Here is a 23,081-nt window from a genome sequence, read left to right on the forward strand (position 1 = left end):
GACTAATTATTGGTTGAGGCTTATATACATAAGAACTTCCCAAATGGTACCACTAATAGGTCTGTTATCTGAAAAGCAACAGAGTCTCCTAATTCCTTGAAAGATTAAGAAATGTGCTATAGCTTAAGCCTTCCTAATGCCCTTCAGATGTGTTGCAGAGCGGTTCCCAGAATTTCTAGACACCTGCCACCTGGCATTAGTGAAAGTTGTAGTCCAAGTCTATTTGGACTGGTGCCGGGTTGAGAAAGGCTGACATTTGAGGGAGCAAAAGCTGCTTCGTCAAATCCAAGCGAAGCCAAATGGCCATGAATGTAATCATTCAGATAGTTTCAAATTGAACTGAATGTGAGGCATTTCATTTGTCAGCTATAGATTTCATTATCCTTCAAAGCAGAGAAGAGTCATTTGGTCAAATATATCTTGTATGCTGGGTAAAATGCTTTGGCTCACAATTGAAAAGCTATACAAGTAGTCCTCATTTAGCTATTTCCTCAGACAGCAACCGTTCGCAATTACAGCAGTGATGAAAAAGTTACTTTGCAACCTTTTACGACATTTGCGGTGACTCTCAGTCACGTTACAGTCAGTTAGTACACATTGTCAGATGCCTGATATGTTTTTTTCTTTTTCTCCCCATCACAGAGCAGAGATTGCCTAAACAAGGTATCTCTTCCTGAGCTGCTTTTCTCCACAATGCAGCAGGTCCCTAAAAAGTGTTAACTGCAAGATAACAAGCTCAGATCTGTGCCCTTAATTAGCCTGCTGGCAGCTGCTGCCTGTAACTGACAAGACTTTAATCAGTTTCACACCTTCCATTTTGGTTTGCCTCCTAAGCAGCTCAGGGATGAGCTGCTAGCACACTATGCAAACAGCCAGCACTAGGACATTCCTTTCAATGTGTATTCCCCACTGTTTGCCTGCTTACTCTCTTGTAATCCCTTCCTTTTCAATGAATGTACAATTAATTACAAACACTAATTCTCTTCTTGCTAATTATCCCAGCCCCAGGGTGAGCATTCCAAAGGGTAGGGGAGTAGGGAAAAAGGGCTGTAAGATTTGCCTCTTTACACAGCTTCCTTGTGAATCAAATTCTGGAAACCTTCCCTGCCATTTGGGCTCACCTGGCTGTTTGGGTTCATAGCCTTCTGACACTTTAAAAAAGGATAGCTGAAGTAAAAACATAAGCACACTCACAGTCAAATGATTTTTTACTTAGCCACTGCTTTGCCTAACAACCAAGTTGTTGGTCACTAAATGAAGATTACCTGTATAGCATGAAGAAGTCTGTCCATTGGTAAGGAAAATAAAAGAAATATTAATAGTATTATTATTAAAATAATGTTGAATGGAGGGGCTTTTTTTTCCTTACATGTAGACATTCCAGATCCACTAGGAAGCGATTCATTAGGAGGCACTCATATCTCTACGTTCTTTTGTTCTGGTTGTGGTTGTGATTTGTGCTTTCAAGTCAGACTCCTGACTCAGTTTTTGGAAGCGGTTTGTCACTGCCTTCTTCCAAGGGTTGAGAGAGAGTTACTGGCCTGAGGTCACCCAGCTGGCTTTCTGCCTAAGGCAGAACTAGAATTCACAATCTCCTGGTTTCTAGCCTATGCCTTAACCATGGATAAATGTCATCATATTCTTTTGGGGGTTGTCCAAGGTAGTTTTAGAGGTAATATTTGAATTCAATATCTCTGTCTCAATTATGTTTCCATTAAAAATTATATCAGATATTCTTTCCAGTTAGTAAGCAATATTCTAGTGATTTAGATGGCATATTAACTCAAACTGTTTTAACTAGAACCAGTGATTTAGTTTTGCTTTAGAGTATTGTGTCTCTCAGGTTTCCAAGTTATTGGAGTGGCAGAGAATTGAGGAAATCAACATTGTTGTGACTCTGGGGAAAACTAAAAACTTCAAATTTTCTGAGGTTTTCTCCTGATTATAAACTTTTTAATTGTCTTGTTGTCTGGGTTATGAAGTTGCTGAATGAGGAAAGTTGATGGCTCATAATTTTCTATCCAAAATTAATCATTGTGTTATGCTTGCATTAGTGTTGTGTAAAACAAGACCCTCCTAGGGAACCTTTTGTAGATGCAAATGAGAGTGACATTGCACACACATTCACATTATAGTTAACAAAGAGAAAAAAACAAACAAGGCATTGTTTACATGTTGATCATTACCTTTTGATGGCCTACTGAGATTTTGGTCTCTCTTTGCACTAATCTTATGTTAGTGACTGTCATATTCTATTAGCAAATTTAATTTTCTTAATGTGATAGAAAGTTGCTAATACAATGAGACTCATTAACAACTTTTGCATCATGTTAGCAAAAGCCAAATTTGCTAACAGAATGCAAAAATTCTAATGGAGGGAAGTCATAATTATGTAAATGCCTGATTTGATTAAATATGCTCCCTATATCTCTCCACTGCTTAAGCAAGATACTGAACAGTCAGCTAATGACTGTTTTTCTGCACCTACATCTTGCCTTTTAAGAACTGTAGAGATTTTTAGATTTGCATCAGAGATAGCTATGCACTAAATGAACAACATTGTCCTGAGTATAGCATATGTCTTCACAATAATGAAGACAGGAAACTTGGGTAAAGGCAGCTGAGAAATGACTGAAAAGCTCCTGAAATTTGGGGCTGAATAAACTTCTCAGGAGTTGTAGAAAACCTAAATTTCCAATCTGTATGACAGTCCAAATGTTCAAAGTAAGAATGTCTACATTCCATCTTTCTCTTTTCTCATTATAGAAGATGTAGCAGCAACCCAAAGAAATGTTCATATTGGTAGGCGTTCCTGGTAAAAATCTCATCCAATAAATCAGGCTAGGTTTACAGTACTAATCAGTTTTACAATATTGTGTTATGTATAATTTATTCATGGCAAAATTGTAAGTAAATCTTATTTTTTTATTTTTTTCCATTTAGAAAACAAAACCATGATATCTGTGTTATTTATTTATGGCTTTCCTATCCTCTAGCTAATTATATGAGATTCACAACAATAACAGTTAAAACGTTACTTTAGAACACAACCATAAAACACAGCTAAATAACAGCTAAAAAGAGCAACAGCAGTCAAAATGTAAAGTATTTAAACAAAGAGTGTGAAAACCACAAAAAGGTTTATACATGAAGGCCTTCCTGAAACAAAGGTGTTTACCAGGTATTTGCACCACATCAGCTTCATATAACAATGGCAAGGATGAACATTAGTGAGCTTTTGCTGTATATACATCTTGTGGAACAGATCTATTGTCCTTCTTGTCATAGGGTAGTGGAGGTGTCTGGATTAACTGGAACTGCCATAACACTTGCCACTATTCAGTAATACTGCTGAAGCATAGGCATCCATTCCCAACCACAGTGATACCCCAATCAGGAAATGTGGGTTGTGACATCATGAGTCAAGCACTGCCTTTTTGAAATTGCAAGGGGCAGAGTGTGCATCACAGGCACCAATGACCAGAAGGCATTCTATTTCTGCATATGTTATTTCATGGCTCTAGTAGTGTTGTGGTTTGGCTTGGGTTGTCATCTGAAGCTGGACCATTGATTCAATGGTGGTTAAGTAATAAATTACAATTTATTCCCATGGTTTTTTAAAATTAATTTATCTTGACTCCAACCATGCATGTTCTCCAAACCCAGACTTATCATTACGAACTTCATAATCATAGATTGTGAATGAGTCACCTGCAACTTGTTACTGTTCCTGTAGCTCTTTCTCTACCAGTCTCCATTTATTCTCTAATTTTAGCATCTGCTGGCCTGCAGGTGAAGGGCCTATTTTTTAAAACCAGGACTGGGAGAAAAAAATAGTCTTTTCTTACCCTGTACATGATGGCTCCAACTTGACTGAGCCAGCATGTGACTGACTGACTGACTGTCTTTCTTTCTTTCTTTCTTTCTTTCTTTCTTTCTTTCTTTCTTTCTTTCTTTCTTTCTTTCTTTCTTTCTTTCTTTCTTTCTTTCTTTCTTTCTTTCTTTCTTGTGTACATACTGAGTTAAGAAATTCACACTTGGTTAATTGGAGTGAGTTTACCTATTCCAAAGTGAATGTGACTGACAATCCTCTTAAGCCAAATATCATTTTCGTCATTTACTAGACCAATCTGAAAGATAACTTAATATAAAGCAAGTATTTTTCTTTCCAAATCTTCTTCAGTAGTATAAAGCTGATGCTACTAATTATATCTTGGCATCCACATGAAATCAGTCTTGCAGGTAAGATGTCATTGCAGTACTGTATGAAACTCAGTTCTAACATGCTTTAAAATGCCAACTCATATGCAGTGCATTTTTTTTTCAAGGACGGATGGGAGAATGGCACACATTTGGAAGGTAATCTAATTATTAGAAAGATTTTTTTAATACAATAACATATAATTAAGGTAGTAGTCACAGCCTGCATGGCAGAAAACAGTAAGGTAGTTGTTCCACTGCTACATGGGACAGGAGACCTTTTTTTCCCCCCAGAAGACGGAACCACATTAGTGTGTTAGTGAAGAGGTTAGAAAATAAATTACAGCTGCCTTCAAGGTATGACTGTTGAGTGCCATTGTTTGGGTTCTTTTTCTATTGTACTTCACTGGCAATATGGCTTCTGAAGGTTGCATATGACAGGTTAGGCGTTTTATCCTTTGAGTAAACAGTAATCGTCGTGTGAAGAAAGTGGGGCATTGGAGAATTTTCCCCATTCTTTGAGAACTCCACTCTTCCTTTTTAGTTTGCTCCAAGGGCTCTTTAGGGATACATATATTAAGCCCTTTAAATAGTTCATAATAAATCTGTGTCTCAGGCTGATTCTGACAGGTTTTTAAAGAGTCTTTTAAGAGAGAATCCTCAATCATTTGTTAATCCATGGGGTGAACTCCAGGCTTGGAGGAAGGAAAAAAAAAACAGTGCAAGCTGCTATGTAGTGAAAATGTACTGTCGAGAAAATGATAAATATGAGAGAGAGAGAAAAGGAACACAGTGTTGTAGCAGTTTTACAAAATGTAGTATATTTAAATACTTTTCTTTTTAATTAGGCCATATCTACATATGGATATTGGGAAATTTCACTATTCTAAAAAGAGAGAGAAAGAGATAATAATTAATCATTAGCATGTTTTCTTCCTAATTTTATCTTAAAAGTGTGCTGTCAACAAGAAACACCCAGACAAAGGGATTGCCCAATTCTATTATACTTGGACACACACAGACCCATAACAAAAGTTGTGTACATAAAGAAAAAAGGAAAGATGTCATTCAAAAATTGTGATAAATTTTGCCCAAGTACTTGCACAATAGGCTAAATCTGAAAGGCCTTTCATGAAGAAAATGAATGCTGGTGATTGTCAAACATCTTGTGAAAATCCCCACTCTACAAAACAATCTTGCTCAGTTTGACAAGGCTCCTCCCCCCAGTTTTTTTACCAAATTGTGTGAATAGGTTTACCAAATTACCAAATGGCATGAATAGGTTTTCCAAGAAATAAATGAAGTGCTTAGAATATTGTTTGCAGAAATACAACAGCAGAGTACTGGGTCTTACAAATTTCAATAGTTAGTTTTTAACTAATTAGGTTGTTCAACATATTCCACCTTTATGTTTAATTTTAATTTTAATTTTATGCCCTAATATAATCTGCATTAAGACTTTATTTAACAACAAGGCTTCAGCAGTGAACAGGCATTGGGATGCTGTTGTTTTCTGGCATTGGAAGAACAAACCTAAATGGAAGAAGCTAAGCTCAGTGGATGCCACAAAATTTGCTTCCTTGTTATTGGCTTGCTTCTTTTAATTCTAAGCCCCTTTTCAATACCCTGTACAACAAATCCTGGATCTAGCTTGTTATCTTGGCCTGGCTTGGAGGTTGGGGAATAATTTATTGCTCTGCTTTGGCAGCAAAATATCTTGGAGCAACCAGATCTTGAGAAGTTAGATTACATTTCATCCTCCTGTTAGAATGTTTTATTGGTATCTTTTAATCAATTAATATAATTAATTAAATCTGCATATAACGAAAGGTAATGGGAAAGGGAGGCCCAAATGAACTCGATATAATGGAACTTACAGGAAACATAATACTGAGAATCTTTTTCTGACAAGGACCATATTCCCACAGGAATAATCTACTATGTGGGGGAGGCACATATCACGTGCCAGTGGCGAACAGGACTGAAACAAGAGGGGGCAGAGCTAGAACCAAAAGGGAGTGGGTCCTGTTTTCTTTCTTTCTCTCTCTCTCTCTTTCATTTCCATTTTCTCTTACCCTTTATATACAAAAGGCTACTCAGGGTTATTTTTTTCTAAACATTTGAAATACTAGCTTGCAGAAGGCTTTTGAAATTAGACTGGGTGGTTTTGTGGCTTTTCTGGGCTAAAGCAGTTTCAATATGTGAAAGTACGGCTTAGAAAAAAAGGTGGATGAAGTGAGACTTCATAGGGAAATATTAAATTATGCATGACAGGAAAAATAAATAGAGGAAAGCATGTTCTCCCCACCCCGCCCTGCCACATTGTTATAGAATTAGAACGTGGATCACCCATTCAAACTAAATCTACAAAGAAGCAGAGTGGAAGTCAACCCATGTTCAGATGGCAAGCTTCCCAAATGGGTTGGCCACTGTGTGATACAAAACGCTGGACTGTTCAGTATGACTGTTGCCTGACCCACAAGGTTTCTCCTGCATTCTTTTGAGAGTTTCAGCTTGCCCATTTCTTGTATTACTATATTGTTTTTAATTGAATGTACGTATATGGCTTTAATGTATATTTTTATTGTATATCACCCCAGAAGCTATAAAATTACTATCCTATTCTCTGTATTCCTTACATTCTAAGATTCATTGGATGCATAGTTGGAAGCAAATTAGCCTTCAGTTCTCTTAAAACAATATGGAGACTGGGACAGAAATATCCTTCTTTTACTGCAGGTCTCCAGACTTTCAAGTAGTTTTCAGTCTAAAAGTTATACAAACTGTATTGGTAAATGCATAAAAATGTGTATGAAATATACAGTTTACAATAAAAGGTATTTAAAGATGTATACCATAAAATATGTATGTGTGGTGATAATTTAAAAAATTAGTGTGGAAATTGGACAGAATAAACTTCTGTGAAAAACATGAAAAATAGAATGTCCAACCTAATTTTCCAAGGTTAGCAAATTTGATTGTATTTACAGACAGCAAAGTCTATCTTTATCTGATTTTTTCATCATCGTTTTAAAAGTAAAAATCAAACAACCCCGCTCCTGTTTAAGTCCTACCTGAATATTTTAGCAGGGTAATTTTATCAATTTCCCTTCCGCAGTACCACATTCTATTCCTAATTCCATTATCATTTTCCCAGCATGCATACATGTGATACTGCCTTATAATGAGTTGGTCAGTGTTCCAACTAGCCCAACCGATCATTTCGGTATTGAGTCACCATCTCGATACTGCTGCAATATAACTCCCAGTTTCCCTCTCTGTTTTCATCTTAGGGACTGTAGCTATTGGGGTCTGTAGTTCAGCCACAATTTTGTATACTTGGAAATATTGGCAATTGAATGTGGTACTTTCTGTGTGGAAAGTGAGTGTTCTACTATTGAGCTAATGCACTGATCTTTCATTTCTCCTGTATGGAAATCTGTGATAATAGAATCTAGGAGAAATTCTATACCTAATCTCACCATGGTCTGGAGATAAATTCCCAGCAAGAAGTCCAATATTCCAATTATGGAAAATATCTCACAGGCCTATGCGATCTCATACTTAAAATACACAATAATGAATTGTGTTGATGGAAACAATGAAGAAAATTTGCTTTGCACAAATGAGCATTTTCCATGTTTGGCCTTCCTAATTTATTTTTTGATCCCAAACCATTTCATAATGTAGCATTTCTCACCTCATTAAATGTTATGTATGTATGTATGTGTGTGTGTGTGTGTGTGTGTGTGTGTGTGTGTGTATGTATGTATATAAAATTCCCTTTTGGGAATTAAGGTGAACCATCCCTTACACATGGAGCAGACCAGGGCATGGTCATTAATAGAGCAAATACATACATACATACATACATACATACATACATACTTATTTATTTATTTCAGGTCAGAGACAATTAATATTCTAATCCATACTGACAGACATAAGACATTAGTGCCTAATATTTTTCTTTCATTTTTAAGTAAGCTTTTAGCCTGAAAAGAAATAGATGGGCTTAGCTCAAGCAAAAGAAATACGTATTTGAATCATGCTTAGAATATTTTCATCTTGTTTTTTTAAAATAGTACAAAAGATGGTATCAATAAAACATGAACATTTACATTGTATTAAAACAATTTCAGTATGCAGCATGTCAATGAAAACTTCAAGGACCAGCAGAAGTAGAACTATATTTATAAATCCTAACAGTCTGTTGGGATTTAGTCTTTGATAGTGAGACTGCAGTCTTTAAATACACATTCACTTGAAGTCCCATTGAACTGAACCTAGAGTAGATATACCTAGGATTGGATCTTAAACTCCTAACCAGTTTCTCTCTCGCTCTCTGTCTCTGTATTCAGTATATTTATTCATTATGTCTCTGTGTGTAGATATATCAGTATCAATATAAATTATTCCTCTGCTTTCTCATCGTATTTCAGAATTGCTGAGCTATTTTGGTACCCAGCTGACATTCCAAAAGACTTTTCAAGATTGAAAATTTTAGCTGGAGCTGTAATAGTTTGAACCATTTTTCATCCTTGAAAGACAGGAGATGGGGAGATGCTTAAACTCACATCTTTAATTGGAGCAGTCACTATGATAGCATTATTACAATATACCACAGATACAACATAGTCCTGTTTCTTTTTCTGTTTACATACTAGACATTCCTATCACAGAAATTATAGTTTATTATTTTTTGGTAAATTTATGTAGCTCAATGGCATCTACTCTGAACATATGGTATAACCTATAGGTAACATACACATATATATTTATCAAGTTACTTGCATAAATAAAATTTAATAGAACTCTTTAAAAATAATACATTGTGTTAAAACAATTTATGATGAGGTATTTTTAATAACAGACATAAATAAAGAATCCAGCTTGCATAAAAATGCCAGTTACTCCCCTTAGTTGGGCTATGCAGACAATTCATGTATATAAAATAGTGTATTAAAGTAAACTTAGCAAAAGCAAAGAGCAATCATTGCAACTATATTTTTTCCTCCTCTTTGTGATTCTAATTTTAAAAGCATTAAAGAAGACAGCTGCTCATGCTGTGATATGCGCTAAACAGCCTGAAGGATGGAAAAAAATATATTTGTAGCTCATAATAACTATTGACCTTTCTGATATACCATGTTCTCTCTGTTAGCTATTCTGTTCTATCAACAGTGAAGATTGAACATGACTTCTTAATAGAAAACATGGGGTTTCAAGCTGCCTTCACGAAGGTGTTTATGTATTGTTATTTTGTACTGTACTACAAAGACTAAGTCCTAGTGCCCTTTGTTTGACATCATGTTGTTATAAAAAAGGATCTCACTCTTAAGGGCAGATTTATAAGAAGAATTGGCTCATAACCATTTTATGGTTGAGATAAAAGTGTTGCCATATTTGGTCCAGTATGGAGGCAGAAGAAGTTGAATCCAGCAACATCTGAGTAGTAGAGAGTGCATTTCTCACTAAATATACATGTCTCAAGTGGCTGCATTTAGAGCTGCTGAGCAATAAGATTTAACATGTTGACTTTTTATTGTTGTGGAATTCATATTACATTTTCTTTCTAGAGCCCTAGCTGCCTGCATAATTTCTTATTTTTGATGTCTTGTACATCCAAAAGTTACTTAAGATTTTATTTATATATATATATATATATATATATATATATATATCCCCTAAAGATAAAAAAAAGACAGGCTATAAGACAGAATTGCAGTAATTTAAATTTAGCAGCAAACCTCAAGAATTCCACTTGGTTCTGGCATTTAATAAATCAGGCACTTACAGATAGACGATTTGGCCCTATTACACAAATATCTGCAGATAAATGGGAGGATCATTTTAGGGACATCTTTAAAAAGGAATCTGCTGTAATTGCAGATGTGATTCCCTCCTGCAACGACCTCCTGGATTGGCTGCCAGTATCCATAGCTGAGGTTGAAGATCTTATTGTCCAACTAAAACCAGATAAAGCATCTGGATGTGATTTTATCCCCCCAGAATTAATAAGGGAAAATAAAGACTGGTGGGCCCCAGTTTTGGCCACCTTGTTCACACACATTAATACCACAGGACAATTTCCATCTGACTGGAATCAGGCCATTGTTGTACCAATATACAAAAATAAAGGAAACAGACTGGACTCTACAAATTATAGGCCTATCAGTTTTTTAAACACAATAAATAAACTTTATGCCAGATTTTTATATTCAAAGTTAGTGGATTGGGCACAAAATGAAAATATTATTGCTGAAGAACAGGCCAGATTTAGAGAGGAATGTTCAACTCTAGACCATTGTTTGGTCCTTCACCATCTGGCAGAAAAATATTCTACCCCCTCTCATGGTTCCCTTTTTGCAACCTTTGTTGATTTTAAGTCAGCTTTTGATCTAATACCAAGGGAGAGATTGTGGGATATTCTGAGACATTCCACGATTGATAAAAGGCTGCTAGCTCTTATTCAGTTGCTTTATTCAAATACCTCCCTGAAAATTAGATGCACCCCTTGGGGACATTTATCTAAAGCTGTCCCAACTTATAGAGGTGTAAGACAAGGCTGCATATTAGCTCCATTACTTTTCAGTTTGTATCTAAATCCAATAATCCAAGCACTTGCTCTTCCAGCCTATCATCTACCTATTTTGGCTGATCGTGCAATTCCAGCATTATTGTATGCCGATGATGTAGTCATTATGTCTACCTCACAAGTGGGAATGGGAAAAGTACTTAGGAAACTAGTTTTATTTTGCACAGATCAAAAACTTTTAATAAATTCTGAGAAAACTGAAGTTTTAGTTTTTGCCTGACACCACTATAAGGTTCACAAATGGCAAATAAATGGAACTCCAGTTGAACAGGCGCTCACCTATAAATACCTTGGAGTGCAGTTTCATGCTTTCTTATCCTGGAACGCTCATTTTCTGTACTGGGCAAGTGTTGCACAGCATACCACATCAGCTATTATAAAATTCTACCATTCCAAAGAAGCCCATTATTTTCTTGCAGCTTGCAAGGTCTTTCAAGCAAAGGTAGTCCCTCAGCTTCTCTATGGCTCTCAGATCTGCTCCCTTGCTAAGCTCAATTCTATTGAAACCATCCAGAATAAGTTTATTAGAGCCATATTGATGGTACCAAAAAGTATCAAAAATGCCATCCTACAGGTAGAAATAGGTATAGTTTCATTGGATGCCAGACCGTGGTTCCTTCTTCTTATCTTCTGGCTAAAGTTAATTATGTTGCCTATAGGTTTAGCCCCATTAATATTTAGAGATCATTTTAAGTCATCTTGGATAAAAAAAGCCTTAGATAAAATTAAATTGTTGGGCTTCTCTATGGAAAGTCTGTGCTCATTAGGATTTGATAATGCTAGAACTTCCCTGAAACAACGAATCTGGGATATAAATCTCCAAACAAATTTAAGTAAGGTGCTACACCCCAATATCTGTCATTTTCTTCCAGAAGGTTCGTTCCAGCTTCTTATCTCTCATCTATCACAATTTTGAAATTTTGTAAAGCTTTCACTTTAGCCAGGCTGGACACACTGCCCTCCACAGTCATTTTTGGACGTTTTAAAGGTACTCCTGTGCACCTTCGACTATGTCCATGTGGTGATGGCTCAATAGAAACCCTAAGCCATATGTTGTTATATTGTTCCTTATATAAGGATCCTAGACAGATCCTTATATATCCATTATTGAAGAAATTTCCAGTCAGGGAGAGGGACTTCTTTCGGACAAGGACCCAAAAATATCCTCCCAGGTTGCCCAGTTTTGTGCTACCATCTGCACAATATGCTGCACCATCTCTTAGATTTTGAATTTCTTAACATAGTATTTTATTTCAATTCATTTTAGTATTTTCATTCTTAATTAATTTTGGATTGTAGTATATTAATTGCTTTTGTTCATATGTATGTATGTATGTATGTATGTATGTATTAATGTAAGATTGTTGTTAAATAGTTAAGAGCAGAGACATCACACTGACGACAAAGGTCTGCATAGTTAAAGCAATGGTATTCCCAGTAGTAACATATGGCTGCGAGAGCTGGACCATAAGGAAGGCTGAGAGAAGGAAGATAGGTGCTTTGGAACTGTGGTGTTGGAGGAAAATTCTGAGAGTGCCTTGGACTGCAAGAAGATCCAACCAGTCCATACTCCAGAAAATAAAGCCAGACTGCTCACTTGAGGGAATGATATTCAAGGCAAAACTGAAGTACTTTGGCCACATAATGGAAGACAGGACACCCAGGAGAAGATGCTGATGCTAGGGAGAGTGGAAGGCAAAAGGAAGAGGGGCCAACCAAGGGCAAGATGGATAGATGATATTCTAGAGGTGATGGACTTGACCTTGGGGGAGCTGGGGGTGTTGACGACTGACAGGAAGTTCTGGCATGGGCTGGTCCATGAAGTCACGAAGAGTCGGAAGCAACTGAACAAATAAAAAACAAAAAAGATTGTTATTGTTGTATAGTTTTATATATTAGGGCTGTAATAAACGTGATGATGACCTTTATGATGCCTCGTTTTCTGCACTGAACTCAGTACAGTGGGCAGAAACACCCACAGGTAACTGCTTGACTTTGACATTGGGCACATGTCATGGTTCCTATTCCAATGTTTCTGAAACATCTCAACAAGTTCCCATACCATGCTGGTGCTGACATGTGTTGTTGTGCAGGAGGGGGCTGCTACTGTTCACTTGTACCAGGCAGTTTGCTGGATGATGCAAGTACAAAGGAATGCATGTTTGGACTAACTTGACTGGTTAAGGACGTTACCTGAAGACTGCCAGCAACCTTTACGAACACCTGCAAGGGAATGGAATTGTACTGACGTTAGGGGGAGGGGTCCGGGATTGCTTGTGGTTTAATTGGGAGAAATCCCATGCTTTTGGTATTCTCAGCTTTGCCTGTGATCTTGCATACTATTCATCATTAAATTAGATTTCCATAGAAGTTCTGTGTGAGTCTGATTGTTGATTTGGATAGGCAGTTATTACAGCATATTTCCTTAGTGTGTTTTCTTCCAAGTACTACTCTGCCTCTGAAATTGAGCAGGGCAAGACCATTTAAATGTCCTTCATTTTCTCAGGGGAGGACCATGCAAAGAAACAAACCCCTGCTTGGCATATGATGGTTGGAAATGGTAACTCATTCAGTAAATCAAAGGAGAGTAGCAACAGAAGGCAGCTATGTTAGGATTTTGTGGGTATGTATTTTTAGTGGGGGAAGAATGACTTACAATTATTTCCCTGGCTCTACTGTAATTTAGAGCAGTGTTTCTCAACCTCAGCAACTTTAAGATGTATGAACTTCAACTCCCAGAATCCCCCAGCATGCTGGATGCAGGATTCTGGGAGTTGAAGTCCACACAACTTAAAGTTGCTGAAGTTGAGGAACACTGATATAGAATATTCACAAGACACTGAAGAAGTGTTGAAAAACTCTCATAGTGGAAAGGGCAGTACTTCATTTCTCTAGAACAAAGTAGATTGGGACATTAGCACTTTGGTATATCTTCAAATAATGTACTACAAAATGAAGCAGTTACAATTTAAATCATATTCAAGTCCAAGAAAAATAAACTATACTTTATTCTAAGCTTTTATTTAAAACCTAAGCCTGAGGTTCCTTCTAAATTCACATGAAGTTCAGTGAAAATGTTAATACAGTGAGGTAACAAATAGAATATAATAAGACAGGAATTTCCAGCCTGTGCCCCCAGAGTTGAATGCAGTCTACCAAAGTCTTGAGTCTTGCCAAATTGTAATTTTTAGCATGATAGAAGAGATTAAATGAGTAATCATATTGACTCTATTTAATTCATTAATACTAATCACATTTAAATTAAATTACCTTTGTCCTGGACATGCTTAGCCTTTTTTCCTGGCCCCAACCATTTTTGGGAATGTTGTCTCTGGCATACCACCTCAGCTGTAAAAATATTGTGCACTTCTGTATTAAGACCAACTTGATGGGGAAAAGGGAAAACATAGCTCAGTCTTCTCCAACTAACTTGGCTTCCAGATGTTGAGGATTAAAGCTCACTTCAGGATACAGGATCGGGAATTCCAGGAGTTTCAGTCACAATGTACTTAGAGAGATGGTAAGCCCAGTGTTTTATCACTGAGAATAACAAAACCCAAACTGAATCATAGAAAGCACAATGTTGAAAGGGGAATCCAGTGCTAATTTCTTTTCATGAGATTCATTTTTATTTCTGCCACAAAGGCATCTACTCCAATAAGTCTCAGGTGAGCTACTTATTTTTTATTTCCATGTATCATGTATTATTTTACTACTGTTTTAATGTTATTTAAAATAATATTTTTGAGGAGGCCTATATCATAATTATTCTGAAACTAGGAAGGACCTTTCAAATTGTGCAAATTGTCTATCACCCAATATCCTTGTTAAATATAGATGCAAAAATCTTGACTGCAACTTTAGCACACAGATTGTAGAATATGCTACCATCAATCATACATGCTGCACAATCTGGCTGTATGGAAGGACATCAAGCTTTTGATAATATGATTAGTGGATATGAGATAATTAGTGGATATTTTAACAAATAAGAAACTACTCTGGTGGCTTTTTTAGATGCGAAAAAAGTTTTCAATGTGATACAGATTATATTATTGGAACTTGTCATGAAAGAGATGGATTTACTTCCATTTATATTATTTGGATTCAAATCTATTATTTTAGTTCTTCTGCTCAAGTTTTTACAAATGGGATTATTTCCCCACCAATTAAGTTGTATCATGGAACCTATCATGAATTAATTCTTCTTATATTTAATTTTATTTTGGAACCTTTGGGTGGTTGAAATTGAATACAAATTGTTATTACATGCAGATGATATTTTGGTCCTTATTAATGATTATCAAAGCTCTTTCCCTAATTTGGTGGAATATGTACAGAGATAGATAGATAGATAGATAGATAGATAGATAGATAGATAGATAGATAGATAGATAGATAGATAGATAGAATACCCAGAAAATTTATCGTATTACTGTACATATTCCACCAAATTAGGGGAAAAGCTTTGATCCATGAGGGGGAGAGGCTTTTTCTCACATAGGCACAAGGGCTATCCCATCCCATCCCTAGCTAGAGACAGAAAACAATGTGTCTTTTTAAGAACAAAGGCAGGGCAGGAGGGGGAAATGGAGGAAGAACCTGTGAATTGAGGCCTAATAAGATGTCCCTACAGCCTCCAATTTAAGTCTGGGATTTCCAGGAATAAGGGAAATCCAGAAAGGGAAGCAGAGGACTCTTTTGCTTCAGAAAACTTGCTATTTTTAAGAAATAAATAACCATTCTAGCTGGAAATTGCACTGTCTTTCATTTTTTGTTTGTTTTATTCTGCTTCTGTTGAGTCGAGATTTGTTCTTTTTTAACTCCCTACAAATTAGAAAATTTTGTTGTCTACCAACACGTTTCTAAGATGTCAAGCCAGGAGGAGACGTTACAGAGTTTATTTCATTATGTTTAAATGTTCACTTTTTAACCATCAGAAAGGCAGCACAAAGTGTGAGAGATGCCAGGTGAGGAGTCCCCTGGAAGATTGGTAATGGCAGTATGAACTACCTGGCCTCTACTGCAAAGCAAAAGGTAGGGCCAGGATGAAGACTCAAAGATCTCCAGCCTTCCTCCCTGTGGACTTATCCATTCAGCTATAAGGGGTCTGTTTATTACTTGGATTTTGTTAAATATTTGGGGAGATTCATTTGTTAGAAGATGTGAATATTTTAAATTATATCTCACAGATTAATAATGATGTTAACAATTGTTTGAAAATATACATGAGTCTGTAAAGAAGATTAAATTATGTGAAAATGAATAAAACTTCACAATGATATATATATTTTAAGAGGAATGCCTGAGTTAATTCCACTTAGATACTTTAGAAAATTTGATCAATTAATCACTACATTTTTATGGAATTGTCAGGTTCGCATTCTCTTGGTTATGACTCCCATGCAAACACAGGAGCTTAAATTTTCCAGTTTTTCAGTTGTACCATTGGGCACAGATATTAATTTTGTTTTTTATTGGAATGAAGTTGAGTTTGAATGTTGTACTCTTATGGGCATAACTAGAGAGTTATTATTTGGAACTTTTCAAATTCTGAGAAACACTTGGTTCTAATTATAGTTGGAATTCTATTGTATTTCCAGCATTAAAGCAGCTAGATGTATTTGGATGTTCTTGGGAAAGAAATTAAGATTTACTCTTGGTCCTATGAGCAGTTGACTTGTTTTTGAAGAATGTATATTTTTAAATAGCATGTACATTTTTTTCTGGAAAATTTAGGTAAAAATTAGGTTAATTGTTGGAATCCAATTCCAACATGTCAGTATTCCTAGGGCTTAAATATTATCTTAAGATGAGACTAATTCATTTTTTGAAAAAAGTCTTGTTTGGGTCTTTGAAACGCCCCCCCAAGGTTAGGTAAAAGGGGTTGGTTTTCTACTTTTCTATGTTGGAGGTACAGTTCCTTTGAAGGTGAGTTGATTTTGTCTTGCCCACTGGTTGTTCCATATCATCTGAATATTCTTAATATTACCCAGGTTAACTGAGGGACCATCTCATCCCCATTACATCGACCTGTCCCACCTGGTCAGGCAGAGAGGGCATGTTACAGACCACATCCATGAGAGATTGTCAGTTGGTGCGGTCCAGGAAGAGGGCCTTCTCTGCTGTGGCCCCTGCCCTGTGGGATATGTTGCCCCCAGAGATGAGGCAGGCCTCCACTCTCCTGGCCCTTCGAAAGGGAGTTGTCATGAGTGAGGATGGCGAGCAGGGGGCTCCCATCCAGGCTGTAAAGTGCATGCGTAGTACTGAGGAATTAGGTGGCCATTCAAAGAGACACAGATCGGGCCCGCTTTAGTCTTTGGGGTTTGTATGTCTGGGTTTTCCCACGCTTCAGTTTGTTAGGATTCTCTGTTATGTAGCAGTAAATAAACACTAGAAACCTATTCCTTGTCTCAGCGTGGTTCCTGGCTGTTAGGACAGGAGTGAAGACCTGGCTCTGCCATCTTGCTTGGGGTGGGAGGGGGGTAATCAATTGTGGGGGTGGTTAGTGTCTTAAAGAAGCCCCAGGGAATTATATGTATTTAAAGTAAGTTTTTTGGATTCGCCATCTTGGATTTTATATTTTATATTTATATTTTTATGAAGAATTTTGTTTTTATTGTATTTTAATCTGTAGTTATTTTAATTTTATTGTAAACTGCCCAGAGTCACTCTTAGTGAGATGGGCAGTGATGATAGATAGATAAATAAATAAATAAATTGTCAGTTGGGTTTTAGGAACAGGGTTAAGGTTTAAATATTTTAATGCATTCTTTTTTTTTTAATCCGTTCAATCGTGTCCAATTCTCGGAGACTGCCTGGACAAGTCCTTGCAGTTTTCTTGGCGAGGTTTGTCAGAAGTGATTTGTCATTGCCTCCTTCCTCGGGCTGGGGGAAAATGACTGGCCCAAGGTCACTCAGCTGGCTTTGTGCCTAAAGTGGGACTAGAACACATGGTCTCCTGGTTTCTAGCCTGATACTTTAACCCAGTGTTTCTCAACCCTGGCAATTTCAAGATGTCTGGACTTCAACTCCCAGAATTCCCCAGCCAACCTTAACCACTACACCAAATTGGCTCTCTAATGCATTCTTAAATACATTTGAAAAGTCATGCATGGATTGGTTTAAAGAGATTGTTATAATCTACTTCCAATCTATCATTTTCACAGGTGTTCATTCATGAACATATTCCAACTTGTTTCTTCATTAAAGTTCAATTTAAAAAGTGAACTTGAATATCCAAAAATGCATCTCTTTCATTTTAGAAGAGGGCACTAATGGAACTGTCCATATTATTCCAGTTATGTTTGGTAAATTTTTATAGATAGGTGCTAGCCATGGGCAATTCTGGGAGTTGAAGTCTATACATCTTAAAAGTTGCTGAGATTGAGAAACATTGGTCTACATTACGTTATTTAAGATGGAACTAAATTCTGATAAGACAGAAATCTTTTGTTCGGGGGAAGCTGGGCTTTCAGATTGGGGTTCAGCCTGTTTAGGAATTACATTATGCTCCCCAAAAGACAGGTCTACAGTATGGAAGTGCTCTTTGACACCCAGCTGTCTGTGAATTATCAGGTGAGAGCAGCAACAAGCATTTTCTGCAATTACATAGTTTGTCAATTACAAGCAAACTGATTGGATCTGGCAACTTTTATCTATGTCTTAGGGCTGTGCAAAACATGTAGGAAGGACACTTTACAAACCACATTGGCATGAACAAAATAGTTCTGCTCAAACTGATAAAGCAGCTGTGTCCTCCAAAAAGCTTAGCAGAGCACTTTCTAAGATCCATTTGTTGGATGCATGGGAGAGAACCTTCTCCTGTGTTCCTCTTAATATATGGAATGTATTGAAATCTCTTTGCTTTTAGAAAAGAAGCCAAGATCTTTCTCCTTAGCCAGTTCAGTTTTAATTCAGTTTTTACCAGATTTTAACTGTTTCTGTTGGTTTTTCATCGTTAGCTTTCTTAGAGCCCTCTGGCAACATAGCTGTTGAATAAACAATATTTATATTAATTGCAATACAGTCCAATTCACGTGTACAATAAAATACATAAAAACCTTTCTAGTTCAAAGGTCTCCTCCCCATAACTTGCCATAAGATACAATACACCCAACAGACCCAAGAATAAGCCCCATTGAAATAATTCCTGAATATGAATACATTATTATTACAATTTTTTTTCTGGTACATTAATCCATTTTATCTGACAAATCCAGTATGTAAATGGCCTGTTTTGGGAGCCTTATCGTAATGATCACAGACAAATTCTAATGTACTGATTCTTTACTTCAGTGTTGAAGCTGAGGCATCTGTTTATTTAAAATAAATATTGAGTATCTTCACAGTCTGTGGTATAACTCTGGTTCTAAATTGCTGCTTCTACCTAGTAGGATTATTTCAGAACTGCTTTGCTTCTCAGCCTGTATTTATTGTCATGGTTATTGTTATGGAATAAGTATGATTTTCATGGTCTGATTTATGAGATCAGCATTGCTTCTCATGTGTGCAGTAGCCTACAAAATGATTTATTTCTATGATTTGCAAGAATTCTGAATATTGCAAAATTCCATGTGCATATATTTCATCCTGTCTTCATTCAGATTATTAGTCCTTTTAAATAGTGAGACATTATTAAATTACTTGAATAAAATTAGCACTTAGAATACATTCTAGAATAATGTCACTTTTCCTACTTTCTACCTTTTATCCCTTGACTCCAGCAAACTCAGTGGCATTCTCAGAAACTCTGATCACACTAAAATAATAAGGTGTGCATAGTGGCATCATGACATAAATGCCACAATTACATACTTTTGTCCTGATGTCTGAACCAATACGTAAGTTGTGATATTTGTGACGTGACTCATATTTGACCTCCTGTGGACATCCTTTGGTCCTTCATGGTCAATTCTCAATGTAGAAGGCAGAAGAGAATATTTTGCTAAACTTGTTTTTACAATTTGAAAGCACACCAGTGCTAGAACATTCTTCTCCAACCTGATCCTCTTCACATGTGTTGGATGATCATTTGTATTATCCATAGCCATAGTGTTGAGAATTCTGGAGACTGCAACCAATAAGTCTTGAAGGAATCAGGTTAGGAAGGCTGATATAGAATACAGATACTATGATGTCACAGATTAGAGAGTTCATAGAGAGAAGCAAACTAGGTTCAAGTTGGGCAAACAAAGTGTACTCAGTTCTCATTATAGACACAGATTATCAGATGTTCCTTCAGAGGGAGGCTGTGTGCAGTTGCATAGTGGGAAGGTATAGAACTGGCACTGGAATCAGTCCCTTTTTCTTTCTTCCTAACATCTCTTTCTCATGTATACACACAAAAAAACCCCTTTTTCTTTCTTGGTGAACCCCAGACAAACTTGCTTTTGAAACCAATAGGAATTTTCAGACTTTAGTTGCTCAAATCCAATTGGAGATTTGATTTCTGGTTGGCTGAAGTGCCATCCTGTTGGGAGTTCCTTGCTGTAGCATGTAACATTTCTTCTCATCTCCTTCCTTCCTTCCTTCCTTCCTTCATTCATTCATTCATTCATTCTCCATGCTCTCAACAACTATGTTGTTGCCTCTCTGCCACCCCTTTGCATGTGGTTCATGGATTGTCGCGTTGATTGTGAAAACGTGTAATGGAAAGAAGCAGTTGATGAGGTTAAGTCCAATTATGTCAGTCATATTATGCTAATAAAAAGGCAGTGGAACCCTTGAAAATCATTGCTTATCCCCATTAAAAAGCAAAAGGTACTTAAGAAGCCTCAGAACTATAAAGATTAGATTTAAATATATATACTGTATATGTCAGAATATCAGTTAGACAGTGAAGGAATAAAGTAATTCAAAAAGAATAAAGATTTTATTATTAAAACTATTTCATTTAATTAGAACTTCCACTATTATGCAGGTGAAGGTATTGGGGGGAAAAATCTGAATATCTAGTTTGAGTAAGTTTTTAAAAGAGGGTGTGTTTAAATGAAACATTTAAACATATTTCACCAACTAAATGTATTTAATGCATAGACGATAAATTGATTATTGGCTGTTGGCCATGAAAGCAGAACTTCACGTTCAGAAGCATTGTACCTCTGAAAACAAGTTGCTGTGATTAAAAAAAACAATTAGGGGAATGCTGCTTTGATGCCAGGCTGCTGGGAAGTATCTGAGTCGAGAGACCCTTGTTTTTATCAAACAGAACTCTTCTTATGTTCTTAATTAACACTACTTCCATGTGTTTAGTTCATAATTTTTAACAATAGGCCCTAGTACATTTTGCTTGATGCTTATGTTAGGTTATAATGTGCTGGACTATAGCTGCTGCATGTGTGAAGCTGATTTTAATATTTATTCACTCAGCAGGAAGAACACATGCTGTGGTTTCTTAATGTACACTTTAACCACTGTACTGCTGAGTGCTATATACTAGCAGTAATAATTAATAGTGAGTCTCTTCATTCCGTTATTGCTTAGGACCTTTTTTGTGGTTTCAGGGTGCTAGCCACCTTGATTATACATTTCCTTCTCTGAAACTTTCATTTTTTAGACGCTGCAAAATGATATTGCCAAATGAAACCCAGCACTAAGGCCAGATTTGTGGTGTGGTTTCTGATGGCTTAGCACTTCGCTGGGTCTCTAAGGACCATCACCAATAAATGTGAGACCAACAATAGATTGGCACACTTTTCCATTTCCACTAGGATAGAGGAAGAAATGCACTAAATTAAGTCTAACCTTAAATGTATAATCTGTCCTTGGGAAACAGAAAAAATGGGATATAGCATCTTTGAGCCCTTAGCATCCCTTCTGAGGAAAAAAAAATGGTTCTAAGGGTCTCTGATCTTGTGTTTTAGTAAAATAGAACTGCACGGCTGACTGACAGTTCTGATCTAAAGCATTTACATTTAAGTTTTGATCTCTCTGCTTTTGATTAAAACTAATGAGCTCATTTAATTCAAAATGGGAATCTCTGATAAGAGAAATAAGGTTGATGTGATTGGATTAGAGGGGCAAATTAAACTCTTAGAGCAGAAGTTTGTGCTTATATAGTGTATTAAAAAGCTGTTGGCGTATTATGGCGTGTTAGATGATGAGAAAAATTTCATAGTAATTCATATTTAATCAGAAGAAATGAAAGTACTAAATATAACATGGCTCTGCTTTTCCCTCGAGTGATAAAGAGCTGTACATTTAAAATGACATGGAATTCATGCTCTCTTTAAAAAACAGTCTTGAGAGACACACTGAAGAAAAAAGCATTATTGTCAGTGGGCTAATCACAACAGAGTTGAAATCCAAAGTAAAAATGGCTATAGGAGAGCAAATATATGCAAGTTAATATCAACAGCCTAACCCTTTTCAAATAAAGGGTGGGGGGGGACCTTGGTTGATAAAAGCAACAGTCTTTAAATTTGATGAAAACTGTTTGACTAATGTCCTTTAAACTGCTTAAACTGAAATCTTTTATTGCCAATATATTCTTAGAGGTTTGCTTCCCAATTAAATGTCTTGCACAGCAAAAGTGTGCTTGCATTTGATAGGAAAATAACAGCATTCAAGTACGTGACCTTTTTACTCATGTTCAGGTGGACGAATGTTACAATTATCTCTCCCCTACTCTCAGATAAAAGCCAGCTCCTATTTGATGGAAAGAGCAAGGGGAGAGTCAGAGTTCCAATTGAAGCTAGAAAACAACAATTTATTGTTTGAAAATTGTCCATAACATTTGGAGTGGTGGTTTTCGTGGGGGCATTGAGGACAGCCACGTTGAATTGACAGAACTTGTGGGATAGAAAAATAAATAGGCTCTTTTTCTAATATCAGGGTTTTTTTCCCATTTTTTTCTGCTGCAACGTTCTGCTTGCAGAGTGGTAAGAGAAGGCTGTGAGTTGTCATCCAGAACAGTTTGGTTTTTCCCTATTTCTATCATGAGCATGTTGAAAGAGAGATGATTTATTTGCTTATTATTTATGCCTACAGCTTCTATGCTGCTCAATTAAAAAAAAAAAAACCTTCTTCCACTTCTTGCATTTGGCCCTAAGTTAGCTCAATAGCTACACCTATGAAATTCAGAGGAGCTATCTAAAAGTTATATTATCAATAAATTATTTTGTTATTTGTATTTTAGTGGAATCTACAAGCCCAAGCCTTCTTACAACAGACAACAATCTAGAGCGTTCTTTTTTTATTCGGATGAAATCTACATTGACCAAGCGAGGTGTACACATAAAATCTTCAGGATATAAGGTAAACTTTTGTTTTGTCTCCCTAA

General features: G+C 36.5%; 1 protein-coding gene across 1 annotated transcript in view; it reads left to right on the forward strand.

Annotated features, from left to right (window-relative positions):
• NPAS3 (neuronal PAS domain protein 3) overlaps window positions 1–23,081 on the forward strand; it is a 520,563-nt gene that overhangs the window by 437,255 nt on the left and 60,227 nt on the right. The window contains exon 8 of the mRNA XM_063290029.1: window positions 22,938–23,056. Coding sequence (XP_063146099.1) covers window positions 22,938–23,056 — 119 coding nt within the window. The remainder of the gene's footprint in view (window positions 1–22,937; window positions 23,057–23,081) is intronic.

Source organism: Candoia aspera, chromosome 1 (genome assembly GCF_035149785.1).
Source record: "Candoia aspera isolate rCanAsp1 chromosome 1, rCanAsp1.hap2, whole genome shotgun sequence".
NCBI lineage: Eukaryota > Metazoa > Chordata > Lepidosauria > Squamata > Boidae > Candoia > Candoia aspera.